Source organism: Dendrobates tinctorius, unplaced genomic scaffold (genome assembly GCF_039654945.1).
Source record: "Dendrobates tinctorius isolate UK_male_01 unplaced genomic scaffold, ASM3965494v1 ptg000129l, whole genome shotgun sequence".
NCBI classification, from domain to species: Eukaryota; Metazoa; Chordata; class Amphibia; order Anura; family Dendrobatidae; genus Dendrobates; species Dendrobates tinctorius.
In genome coordinates, this window is record NW_027361797.1 from 30457532 (window position 1) to 30471297 (window position 13766).

Here is a 13766-nt window from a genome sequence, read left to right on the forward strand (position 1 = left end):
GATGTATAACCTGGAATGTATCCTCACTAGAAAAACTGCCTAACCTGTGCAAGAACCACCCTCACCTTTTAGCTGCATGTGCACATTCACTCCCAAAGTTTCTATCCTCTGAGCACATACAACTGCTCATTTTGCCTTTTTACCCAGCTAATGCTCCTCTTTTCCACTAGATGGAATTCTCTCCCTTTTCCACTAGAACTACAATTCTATATCACTACAATGTCCCTGGGTAGCCCAGCTCCATGCCCTCTTAAAGGAGTAGAATTGTAGTTCTAATGATGACGCATGTGGGAAAAGAGACCTTCTGTTTCTACATAGAGCTTAGATAGATTCAGCTAGTCAGTTTTTAATCACATGAGGTCATATCCCTAAAGGAGAAGAGAAGAATTTTTAAAAACTTATTAAATGCTGATTAGATTACACTTTCAACTAAAAGATCTAAACACATTAAAGCAGCAAACTTTGTGAAAGCCAAAATTTGTGTCAGTCACAAAACTTTTGGCCACAACTGTACGGCGAGAAAGAGCTCTGCAGGCTTTTCAAATACAGTAGGTAAGGAGATTTATAACTCGTATATTGGAAGAAAGCGGAGCAGGGGAAAATCGCGTACACAACGTCCTCGGGCACGTCGCCAGATGAGGGAATGGATCCATAAGAACGGTTTTCTCACGCGGATACGATTGAGAAGGTATATGCAACGTTAACATTTTAGGGGACTAATTAATTAGATGACCCATTGCAGGATCAATGAGCAAACAATAGTTCCTCAGAAGTCAAAAGGCATTGAGGTTTAAAAATTCCTTTACAGAACCTTTCATTTTAGGAAATGTGAAGCTTCACATTAATGTGATTTTCAGCCCTGTTTCTGTAGAAAAAAAAAAAACACAACAAACACATTTTTGGGGAAATCCCATGTCGAGATTGCTGGAAACTTCTACGTAATGTCTGTTTTGTTACGTGCGGACACCAGATACGCTGGGAGACAAATGACAAAAGCTCCAATGAAGCCAATCTGTAGAAGTATGTTGTAACTACACGTAACACTAGTCGTGGGGATGGAAGACATTACTAAATACACAAGAACGAGCCCAGAACCTGTGAACCCAGAGCGTCTGCCAAATATTCTTACACGGCTCGTTACCTCCCTGATGTAATCCTAATATAGCCCACAGAATTTAAAGCAAATATCCAATAAAAAGTGATGCGAGCGTCATTCACACATGTATAAATTGAATTCATGGAGGGTCTCGGAACTGGAGAAAAGTGCAATTTTGGAGGGTGTTTTTTTTTAAAAAAAAAAAAAAAAAAAAAAGCTAAAATTGATACCCACCCATTTCATACCGTACGCTCCGGTGCAATGTAACCGATCCTCCCCACTGGTCTTCAGTTTACGTTGGCTGCAGTTGTTAACATAACCGCTGCAGCCAATCCCTGGCCTTCGCAGCAAGTGGCACAAGACCACTGATTCTAGCGATTGGTTGCAGCGGTCACATGGGGTATATGGGACTTCCCCACTGCGCCAAAGGGAGAAGGCCGCAGGGAAGGATCGGGAAATGGAGGCGTATGAGTTACTGACTTATTTTAGCCGCATTGCTGCAGATTTTGCAATAATGTGGACATCCCCTTTAAATGTCAGATTACAGATGAGTGATCAGGATCCATCTCTCTGTTGCCCAGCCTCAGCACCCTGATGCCATCTGACGGCAGTGATGTCCGCCATGCTCTTCTGACCACAGAGCTGGCAATCACTGGATGATTCGGTGCATTATCTTAACCACTGCAGCATCTCCTCACCCGCTCAGCTACACTTATAGGCCTCTCCCTAAATGCATAAAACCTGGCAGCAGGTTTTTGCTACGTCATCTGAGAGCAGTATAGGGTAGAGAAAGAGATCCTCATTCCAGCGATGTATCACTAAGTTTACTGGGTGCAAAAGTTGTGACACAATCAGAGTAGCAGCAGAGCTCAGAAAGCTGTCTCCACCCATACCACCACTTTCTGTGAACATTGTATATCGACAGTGAGCTGCTACTCAGTGCTGGTGGCGGGGTTGGACTTGAATGCATGAGGCCGCTTATCTGTTGATAAGCACTGATTATAGTGGAACAACAGCACACAGCCTTATAAAAGCGACAAATTGCTGAAATCAGTGTCTCAGCCCCTACCTCATGCTGTCCACAGATTACAAAAAACCTGCTGACGGATTTCCTTTAAATCTAAATAAGTGGGTAGGGAGATAAGCCAGACAGACATCCATGTGTGACTAGTCACCGCATTCCTGCAGCACCTCAGGGTAAAATGCAGATCCAGGAGCCTCCCCCCCCCCCCCCCCCCCCGATTCAAGCTGCCCACAGATCAGCTGACAAGATCCCTTTAAGACAGAGACCACTAAGGCCCAACCACTATTTCCATTTCTGGTCAGACAGCTGGGGTGCGGGTTTACCAACCCAAACTGACGACATGAGACAGTAGACCCCTATTATAGCGATCGTTTGGGTCATAAAGCCGGTGGATGATCCAGGACTTGCCATCATGATATGCATGCCAAAATGTGCCATGATGGTCGGAATTAGGAGGTTTTGCATCTAGCATTGCATTACACCCAATTATAGTCAGCCGCTAACGCGGTCAAGTCTGGACTTACAGTTTTGGCCTTACTGAGATGTGACATTCGGATATAGCCCTGGTCATTGCGATGGAGGTATAAAAAGTAGAAAGGGAAGCAGAGCCAGAGGTAGATGCATGGAATCCAAACCAGGACCGTATTCTGGAAGCACTTGGTGAAGTCAGGGTTCTCTGTATACCAGGTAACATTTGCATCCTATTAGAAAAATACAAAGAAGGTATAATTTTCGTGTCAGTAGAAGAACCGAGGGTTTCATGTCACAGAACATCAGTGAGACATTAGCAGGCAGCATTAATGGTAACGTAGAAGGTGCAAGCACCGTCAATGATCCTCCAGAGCTACAGAGCACCTCCAACATAAAACTCTGTTCACATCACGTGGACAGCCTTGTCATGAAATACAGAAAGACCCGTCTTTACCCTCTTTAGAGAGGCAATTATTGTTCTTGTGCTTTAATTTTTTTCTTCCCTTTCTTCCAAGAGCCATAACTTTATTCTTTTCTTAACATATAGCCATATACTACTTATTTCCTTATAACACAAATGTATTTTGGAATGACATCATTCACCACCAGATTCATGGAGGTAGTCAAGTAGAAAAAGACAAGTCATCTCATTGTTGGAGACTTTCTACTATTTAGGACTCGGACATTAGACGTGGGGCGTGGTCCTCATGGCACCCGTGAGGTAAACTACTAGAGTTAGTGTCCATCCTGATTGGGGTCACCTTGTCGTGGTTGGATGGCTTGTACTCTTTTATACCAAGTCATATGGGAAGGCTTATTAAAAGGTTGATATTTACTTGTAGGATGGCTAGTTCCAATAGGTGGCACTAGAGTTCTAGTCCCCTTATCAGAAGAGGCAATTTGCATATTTAATTGGCTTGTTGTAACATGCCTCACGCTGGCATGTCACTCTTCACAATGAGAATTGTTGCCCCTTAGATCCATGTACTATTATTTACTAACTACAGGGTATTTGCTCATTGTTTAAATCCAATATTTTGTCTGTTCATTACAGCAGTGTGAATGCGCACCTAAACACTGCACTTATATCAACAGGTGTGCCAGCTCTTTTTTTTTGGTTTTGCTTTGTTTTTTGTGCATAAAAGGGCATGTCTCACCCTTTTTGGGCTGAGCATCTTGTCTATATAGCTGTCCATAGGCAGGCGTAAACAGTCAGGTCTGGGTCCTGCTACACCCAGTATATTTTGAGGCCTGCTGATACATACGTGAGGTGAACTATTAGCGTTAGGGACCATCCCGATTGGGTCACCGTGTCATGGTGGGATTGCTTTTACACTTCTTTAAAACAAAATAGCGCTAACAAGTACTCCATGTTATTTACATGTACTATTAACTTTTTTTTTTTTTCATTCCAGGGTTTTATCTAGGACTAAGGCACAAAGCACTTTCCCCCTTTCAGAAAGCACAGTTTCCCTTTGATAGCAGGTGTAAATTCCCAGGGGTCTGGCCGCCATCCAGGCACTTACAGTGCGGTTAATTTACGGCATTCAGCATTGTTTATACACAGTGGAGGGTTTCATAGAAAACACAGACAGAGGTCACAGAGTATTTCGGATTTGCTTAGTCATGCTGTGTCGAGTCATCACACGCAGCACAATCCTTGTGAGCTCCGGAATGGACTGGATTCTGAAGACTCTCACCATTACATTATAGAGTCCTTCATAGCTGCGGAACGTACGTCTGCGAAACTTTTGTAAAGTGTACAGCACTTCCTAATATTTACACTGGCAGAAATCGCGGTCTGTAATGAGGGAGGAGAATTTTTCTACGATTCAAAGTGGTCGACATTTTTTCTGTAAACCAGTATTTAGACAAATGAGGACAGTTCATTGCCCCTGACACATCCATTTTAGTAAATAAGTGTTAACCAGACTCCAACTTACTACAGCGATCCAGTAACGGGACCAAACTTACTACAGCGATCCAGTAACGGGACCAAACTTACTACAGCGATCCAGTAACGGGACCAAACTTACTACAGCGATCCAGTAACGGGACCAAACTTACTACAGAGATCCAGTAACGGGACCAAACTTACTACAGCGATCCAGTAACGGGACCAAACTTACTACAGCGATCCAGTAACGGGACCAAACTTACTACAGCGATCCAGTAACGGGACCAAACTTACTACAGCGATCCAGTAACGGGACCAAACTTACTACAGCGATCCAGTAACGGGACCAAACTTACTACAGCGATCCAGTAACGGGACCAAACTTACTACAGCGATCCAGTAACAGAACTAAACTTACTTCAGCGATCCAGTAACGGGACCAAACTTACTACAGCGATCCAGTTATATTCCTGTTGCTCCACTGAGTTTTCCGTTTTTTTTCTTTTCGTAAACCCGCCATACGGTTTCAGAGATATAGGCCGCCTTATTTAGTTATTTAGCACCAAACTTACTACAGCGATCCAGTAACGGGACCAAACTTACTACAGCGATCCAGTAACGGGACCAAACTTACTACAGCGATCCAGTAACGGCACCAAACTTACTACAGCGATCCAGTAACAGAACTAAACTTACTTCAGCGATCCAGTAACGGGACCAAACTTACTACAGCGATCCAGTAACGGCACCAAACTTACTACAGCGATCCAGTAACGGCACCAAACTTACTACAGCGATCCAGTAACGGGACCAAACTTACTACAGCGATCCAGTAACGGGACCAAACTTACTACAGCGATCCAGTAACGGGACCAAACTTACTACAGCGATCCAGTAACGGGACCAAACTTACTACAGCGATCCAGTAACGGGACCAAACTTACTACACAGATCCAGTAACGGGACCAAACTTACTACACAGATCCAGTAACGGGACCAAACTTACTACACAGATCCAGTAACGGGACCAAACTTACTACACAGATCCAGTAACGGGACCAAACTTACTACACAGATCCAGTAACGGGACCAAACTTACTACACAGATCCAGTAACGGGACCAAACTTACTACACAGATCCAGTAACGGGACCAAACTTACTACACAGATCCAGTAACGGGACCAAACTTACTACACAGATCCAGTAACGGGACCAAACTTACTACACAGATCCAGTAACGGGACCAAACTTACTACATATATTCCAGAACAAATGAATGAAAAACTCTTCAAAAATGTGAAAGAATTGGCATGCTGCAGATATGAACAGAAAAAAAAAAAAACCCACACCACTTTGAATAGTTAAGGGGAAAAATAAAGCATTTTTCAGACATCTCAAAATCCTACTGGTACTACAAAACGCTTTTTTTTTTATTTTTTTTTTTTAGGGGGTAAAGGTGGAGGATTACACATGAAAAATGACCAGAAAAAAAAAAGGCTGTAAACACAGAACGTGTGCACAAGCCCTTAGACGTCGCTTCCCGGGACTTGCTATGAAGACTTGTACATAATTAAAGAAATAATGAAAAACAGCTCAAATTCCACAACATATACAGAATGACCACAGGCTATAAAATATACGTCAGGAGAAACCTTGTATTCATAATGGAAAGTTACCAGAATGCACAATGCAAAGGGCCCCATAATGAACTCCACAAACTCTGCTAGTATGTCTGCGGCACCTTCTGAGCAGAGGCCCACTTCCTCCTACAGGGTACCACAATCCAACCTTCACGGCTGATCTGCCACACGTGCAGTGACAAACATAAAAGGGATACACAGTGTCCGCCTCGGACCTGCAGACATAGCACAATATCACAAGCTCAATGACAACTTTGTGCAGTGTATTATAAAAAGGGAGACGGTTGTAGAAACTAGATATTAAAGGGGACCTGTCACCAGATCAAAATGCGACCCAATTTTTGCTTTTCTTATATTCCTGTTGCTCCACTGAGTTTTCCGTTTTTTTTCTTTTCGTAAACCCGCCATACGGTTTCAGAGATATAGGCCGCCTTATTTAGTTATTTAGCACTAGTTGTTCTGGTCTTTACAAGGAGGTGTGGCTCACAGGGAGAAGTCTAAAGACACGCCCCGCGGTACCAAGACACGCCCCTGGTACCACCAAAACACGCCCCCCAGTAAGGACCATAAAAAATAGCACTAGATAAAAAGGCCCAAATCTTTGAAACCGTATGTCTGATTTAGGAAAAAAAAAAAAAAAAAAAAAAAGATAAAAAACTTATTCTCATGGAAATATCATCAGAACAAAAGAGCAAAAACTGCTTGCTTCTCACCTGGTGACAGATCTTCTTTAAAAGGGTGGTCACTTAAAAAAAATATACCATATATACACTCGTGTATAAGCCGAGATTTTCAGCCCATTTTTTTTTTGGCTGAAAGCCCCCCTCTCAGCTTATACACGACTCTCATACCTGGGGGTCGGCGGGGGAGAGGGAGCAGGGGTGTCAGATCATACTGACCCCCCCCCCGGCGCGGTCTCTGCAGCCCCCTCCCCCGCTTCTCCACGGTCTCCCTTCAGCAGTCACGTGGTATGCGCATATTCATGTGTAATGGCCGGTATCACGAGACCGCTGAAGGCAGGAAGGGAGACCGTGGAGAAACGGGGCTCCAGAGAAAGGGGGCTGCAGAGACCGCGCCAGGAGGGGGTAAGTATAGCGATATTCACCTGTCCGGGGTCCATTGCTGCTCACTGCTGTCTGCTGCGTCCTGTGTGAGTGATGTTTAGGCAGCAGGGGGCGCGGTGACGTGGTTAGTGTGTGCTGCGCCCTCTGCTGGCTGAACAGTCACTGACACAGGAAGCGGCAGACAGCGGTGAGCAGCGATGGACCCCGGACAGATGACCATCAGGTGCCGGGTACCTAAGCAGGAGAGGAGAGTATGGCAATTATTTTTTTTTCAGCAGAATATGGGGGCATAATCTATGAAGCATTATTAACCTTTGTGCATCATTATATGGGGTGTATTTTGTATGGGGCATCTTATGGGGTCCATCATGAACTGTATGGAGCTCCTGATTCAATATGGATATTCAAAAACACTTAACCTACTGATGTCTCAATTAATTTTACTTATATTGGTATCTATTTTTATTTTTGAAATTCACCAGTAGCTGCTGCATTTTCCATCTTAGGCAAAATTGTGGGGGGGGGTGTCTGCTTATACACAGGTCAGCTTATACACGGGTATATACGGTATATAATAATGTAATTCACTATGTGCTAATAGCACTCTGAGCCGGATGATCCCTGCCCCCGATTACGCTGCTGCGCTGCTACATAACTAGGTAGATCTGCCCGCACAACTGGAAAAGACAGACAACAATCCAGCGGAATGAATAAAATGAGACTATTAGTCATTACGGGAACAGACCGCTATAAATAGGAAAAAAAAAAATTACTAAATTCCTTAACCGGCAGAGAACGAATCCAGAATTTTTCTGATTTTAGGAGAAACTATCCTACAGCAGAAAGTCATTGATATTGGGGCGACCGTTCATTTGTCAAGGTCTTGCACTTCTGATCCAGAGATGCCTCGGGGATAGGAAGAGAAACATTTGGAGGCACGAAGGTTACTTGGGTTATGGGAAATTCTGACACAGACGAGTGCTTTTGCTCGCACGCAAGCGCGGCCAGGAAATATTGCAAAATCATCTGCAAGGGAGGAAAATCCAAATCACTCAAGGTCAAATAATCAAGAACATCTCCCCTTCGCTGTGTGCCGGCAGGTGAGCAAAGCCGGCTCCTACAGTCGGGGGAAGGACAAGTAGGGATTGTGTTTGATCATGTAGTTAAAGGGCTACTCCTATCCCTCTATAAACCCGCTATACACTGCAGCCAGGATTACAGAAGTCTGTGCTGCACCATGTCCATCCCTCCCTTTCACCTTCTACTTCTTACTTTCCATTAGCCCAGTCAGCTCATATAGAGTATTCCCATCTCCGACATTAGGAATACCCCTTTAAGCGGAGCTGACAGTCAGCCACATATTTTGAGACAGCCACTCCACAAAATACGGAGCTGTGCTGCTTCAGTCCCTTAGGGCCTGTTCAAATGCTAGTCCCCACTGTACATTTTTTTTTTTTTGCAGAAGAAAACATAGCCATAGTTCCAGCAAAGTGAAGGAGTTTTGTGAAAACTTATGTGCTAATCATTATTTCCTTGCAGATTTGAAGCAAAGCCTTTTATCAAATCTACAGCATTTCAATTCTTTCAGCGTTTTCGACCCTTGGAGCAGCATAATGTAGAGACAGAGAACCTGATTCCAGTGATGTGTCACTTACTGGGCTGCTAAATTTCGGTTTAGTTTTAATCTGCAGGAGACCACCACTAGAGGAATAGTCAACCACACATTCATGAGCTCTGCATAACCCCACCCCCTCAAATGGCAGCTTTCTGGGCATAGGCAGAAAGCTGCCAATCAGTGGTGTGTGGGTGGGGTTATACAGAGCACAGCATTCAGAGAACTGCTAGATCTGCTGCAGATAAAACAGGGATTTTATCAAAACTGTAGCAAGCAGTAAAGTAAGTGACACATTGCTGGAATCAGGGTCTCTATCGCTACACTATGCTGCTTTCAGATGGGATAGCAAAAACCTGTCAGGGGGTAAAATGATCAGACACTAAGACAACGCTCTGTCCCTTTGTGGTGGTTAAGTGCAACTAGATGCGTTCATATGACTTCTAATCTGCAGTCTTAGGCCTCATGCACACAGTGGTACGTTGATCAGCACCACGTGCAATGCAATATATGGTGCAAATTGAAATGCACACTTGCCCTCGAAAAAAAGGCCTTACAGTAATAGTAAGAAATGGATTCTAAAAGACAAAAATATTGTGCAAGGAAAGTTATAAAAAAAAAAAATTAAAAAAAAAAAAAAAAAAAAAAAAAAATCAATTCCCGCATTACCTTCATGAAGAAAGAAATCATGTAATGTACAATGTGTTTGAAGAGCAGCCGCCTGTGTCAGGCATCATCCCTGGGCACACGATGCCCCGCCATGGCTTAGTCCAGCTCGATGCCAAGGCAGCATGTCCTTACTTGACCCTTTCAAGCCAAACCAGGGTGGTTTCACAGGAATATCAACTACGCAGATTCTGGATCCCCCCCCCCAGTCATTGACTTATCGGAATATCCTTTTATACATTTGTTACCATTCATGTATGAACTAAAAGTAGTAAAAAACAAAATGCAAGGAAAAGTGATGCCCCGGTCGCCTTGTGCCGTGTTAGTGTCAGGGATTTCAGCAAGCGACGGTGGTAAAAATAGAACTGGACGTACGGTAATCATATTATCGTGGCACTCTGAGAAGTATCGCTGCACTAACGGGAGACAAAAAGAAAGAAAGAAAAATAAGCGTGTATCATAGAAGTAGCCACTCATTTATGTGTAGTACTATCGCAGGTTGGAACTACTCCCATCATTGTCAGGAGATGATCTATGGTAGCACAGATCTAGCAGAGGCTTTGGTGCGTGCCAACATGCTGCAGAAGTCATCGTGCACCAAGAGGAGCTCTATGGTAGTACAGATCTAGCAGAGCCTTAGGTGCGTGCCAACATGCTGCAGAAGTCATCGTGCACCAAGAGGAGCTCTATGGTAGTACAGATCTAGGAGAGCCTTAGGTGCATGCCAACATGCTGCAGAAGTCATTGTGCACCAAGAGGAGCTCTATGGTAGTACAGATCTAGCAGAGCCTTAGGTGCATGACAACATGCTGCAGAAGTCATTGTGCACCAAGAGGAGCTCTATGGTAGCAGAGATCTAGCAGAGGCTTAGGTGCATGCCAACATGCTGCAGAAGTCATTGTGCACCAAGAGGAGCTCTATGGTAGTACAGATCTAGCAGAGCCTTAGGTGCGTGCCAACATGCTGCAGAAGTCATCGTGCACCAAGAGGAGCTCTATGGTAGTACAGATCTAGCAGAGCCTTAGGTGCATGACAACATGCTGCAGAAGTCATTGTGCACCAAGAGGAGCTCTATGGTAGCAGAGATCTAGCAGAGGCTTAGGTGCGTGCCAACATGCTGCAGAAGTCATTGTGCACCAAGAGGAGCTCTATGGTAGTACAGATCTAGCAGAGCCTTAGGTGCGTGCCAACATGCTGCAGAAGTCATTGTGCACCAAGAGGAGCTCTATGGTAGCAGAGATCTAGCAGAGGCTTAGGTGCGTGCCAACATGCTGCAGAAGTCATCGTGCACCAAGAGGAGCTCTATGGTAGTACAGATCTAGCAGAGCCTTAGGTGCATGACAACATGCTGCAGAAGTCATTGTGCACCAAGAGGAGCTCTATGGTAGCAGAGATCTAGCAGAGGCTTAGGTGCATGCCAACATGCTGCAGAAGTCATTGTGCACCAAGAGGAGCTCTATGGTAGCAGAGATCTAGCAGAGGCTTAGGTGCATGCCAACATGCTGCAGAAGTCATTGTGCACCAAGAGGAGCTCTATGGTAGTACAGATCTAGCAGAGCCTTAGGTGCGTGCCAACATGCTGCAGAAGTCATCGTGCACCAAGAGGAGCTCTATGGTAGTACAGATCTAGCAGAGCCTTAGGTGCATGACAACATGCTGCAGAAGTCATTGTGCACCAAGAGGAGCTCTATGGTAGCAGAGATCTAGCAGAGGCTTAGGTGCGTGCCAACATGCTGCAGAAGTCATTGTGCACCAAGAGGAGCTCTATGGTAGTACAGATCTAGCAGAGCCTTAGGTGCGTGCCAACATGCTGCAGAAGTCATTGTGCACCAAGAGGAGCTCTATGGTAGCAGAGATCTAGCAGAGGCTTAGGTGCGTGCCAACATGCTGCAGAAGTCATTGTGCACCAAGAGGAGCTCTTCCTAGAAATCATTAATAGTAGTATATGAGGTCAGGAGAGGAGAAAGTAGTAGCAGTGTGTTCGGGGTGTGGGGGGGTAATAGCACCAAATTTATTAAAAAGGCCCTACAGACTATTGTGGTTCACGCTCCTCCCAGTTATTGCCAGACACTTTCAAATGTAAAAGTGACATCTAAAAAAGTTTACAAAATTTTTGCTCGACTACTGTACAAGCAAAATTTCTGTGTTTGTGTGACTTGTGAATACGGCGTCTTACCAGGGGTTGACGGACCCCCATTCTTCAGTACCAGACCCCATCGCTAGTTTATTTTGATATAAAAAAAAAAAAAAAAAAAAAAAAAAAGGTGAAAACCAGAAATGCGCAAGTAAAACTACCCGAATTTTCCTTGCAGCGAGGAACGCTCACCTCTTCTATAGCAGAAGCGCTGTCTTCTCGAAACCACCGATCCTCCACCACAAATTTCTGACATACAGACCGATGGCCATGTGCACTGGTTATCGTGTGTCCATGTGTTCTGTGTGCGATCTGTAGGTAGCACACGGCAGACCGGTCTGAACAAGCCCTTACGACATTATGTCTAGGCAACCGACATCAAGCAAATAAAAAGATTCCCGGCATCTGCCTGGCTACGACAACACCAAGAAAAGTCAGGGATAATACCTGGAAAATGAAGGCTGGGATGGAACTTTATTTTGTTGCTAGATGCCATGCTACCAATGAAATATACAGATTTCTTCCCACGGCATGCGCTGAGGATTAGACAGATTAGATTTGTGTGTTTTGACTTTGTAAAGCAAACACCCTAACAGCCAAATACAGTGCCATCGTGTTCCCAAAGGATCTCTCTGTGCAAACTTAATTACCAGTCATTCATTCACGTTACACAATACAGAACATGGCGCACAGAGCAAACACCGACCTACGAGTATCCTGGGCAAAAAGAATAGGTCAAATGTCCGCTATACCTCCGACGCCTAGGTGCAGCACGAGAGAAGACTCCGAGGAAGTCAAAAAGTGTCTAGAAATGGAAAAGGCTGTAATAATGCAAAACTATATTTACTGAATAAGTATGACAGACATGCGATTATACATGTGCACTGATTTATTACAGAGACAACCACCATCAATAGTGAGGAAGACATTCTACTATAAAGCATTGCTTTCTGTGGCCAGCGCAGTGCCAGCCAGATGCCGCCCAGACTGACTCATCCACCGACACCCTATAAAGTGGTTTCTACAGATGTCCCGAAAGAATGCGATGTGCCGTTACCAGAGCTGGGCTTTTCTCTGCTCTTGTCCTGTATGTGCCGTCCACCATGGGTCTCCAGCCTGCACGCTCACATGCGTATAGCCTTCGGATTTGGGGAGTTCCTGCTTCTACGTCAAAAAGGTTCCAGCAGAGAACACTTTCTGCATTACATTGTTTAATGCGTGCAACTTTGCTAAAACCTAGCACAATGTGCAGAATTGAGTGAAAAGAGGAGTAACATTGGATAAAGTGGGAGACAATTAACACAACCTTCAGTTAATGAACCCATAAGGATAAAGATTTAAAAGGCTCACTGACGAGTCAAACTTTGCCTAAATCAGTAGTACAAGTTCGCAAATAACATATTTGATCAGCAAAATATACTTTTCTCCACTTATGAGACACTTCTGAAATCAGCACTGCTTGTTGAAGTCAATGCAAAGAGGAAGGAGACAGGGTGAGGAAGAACTAGAGAGGCAGATAGTGAAGGCTGGTTTCTAGTAAGTGGCTTGTTTCTTTCCCCACTAATCCCAGTGCTAGGTTCACAGTTACACTGCTCAGTACTGTTGTATATGGCCCTTCTAACTGCTGCTCATTAACGTGATCAAAGCAGATCGTCTTCACTCACTAGCTCAGTGACTACTGAATCAAACTTGACCTGCGGACTGCAGAGCGGAAAATCTGTGAAAATAGCAGCATGCAAGTGATATAAGTGCCATAAATAGCGTTATTCCTCATGAGCATTCAAAGCAGCCTATTCTAAAGTCACAGCCATGTTTATATCTACAGTAGATTTCTATGATTAAACCTCATCCATCTAATGTTCCATCACAGATTGTAGAGATTCTGTCCTGGCTCCTTGGGAACTGACAAGGGTCACCACTGTACATAATTTATATTAAATTTTCACATATAATCCAAAGGGTTAGTGCACACGACATGACAGCTTTGGTCCCACAACAGTCTGAATAACTGGGCATACGGGGAGCTAGATTCTGCAAGCTTTTATAGTCACAACTTGTCAACCTCGGCCCATGGTAACCACCACCGCGCCACCATAAAGAAGGCACACGAGCTTTTGAGTGTAAAATTTACAAGTAATTTTTATCAGCATGGTCCCCATCG

General features: G+C 44.3%; 1 protein-coding gene across 1 annotated transcript in view; it reads right to left on the reverse strand.

Annotated features, from left to right (window-relative positions):
- Positions 1-13766, reverse strand: part of ABCC1 (ATP binding cassette subfamily C member 1 (ABCC1 blood group)) — a 154091-nt gene that overhangs the window by 126014 nt on the left and 14311 nt on the right. The window contains exon 2 of the mRNA XM_073542907.1: positions 2645-2821. Within this exon, the coding sequence (XP_073399008.1) occupies positions 2645-2821 (177 nt within the window). The remainder of the gene's footprint in view (positions 1-2644; positions 2822-13766) is intronic.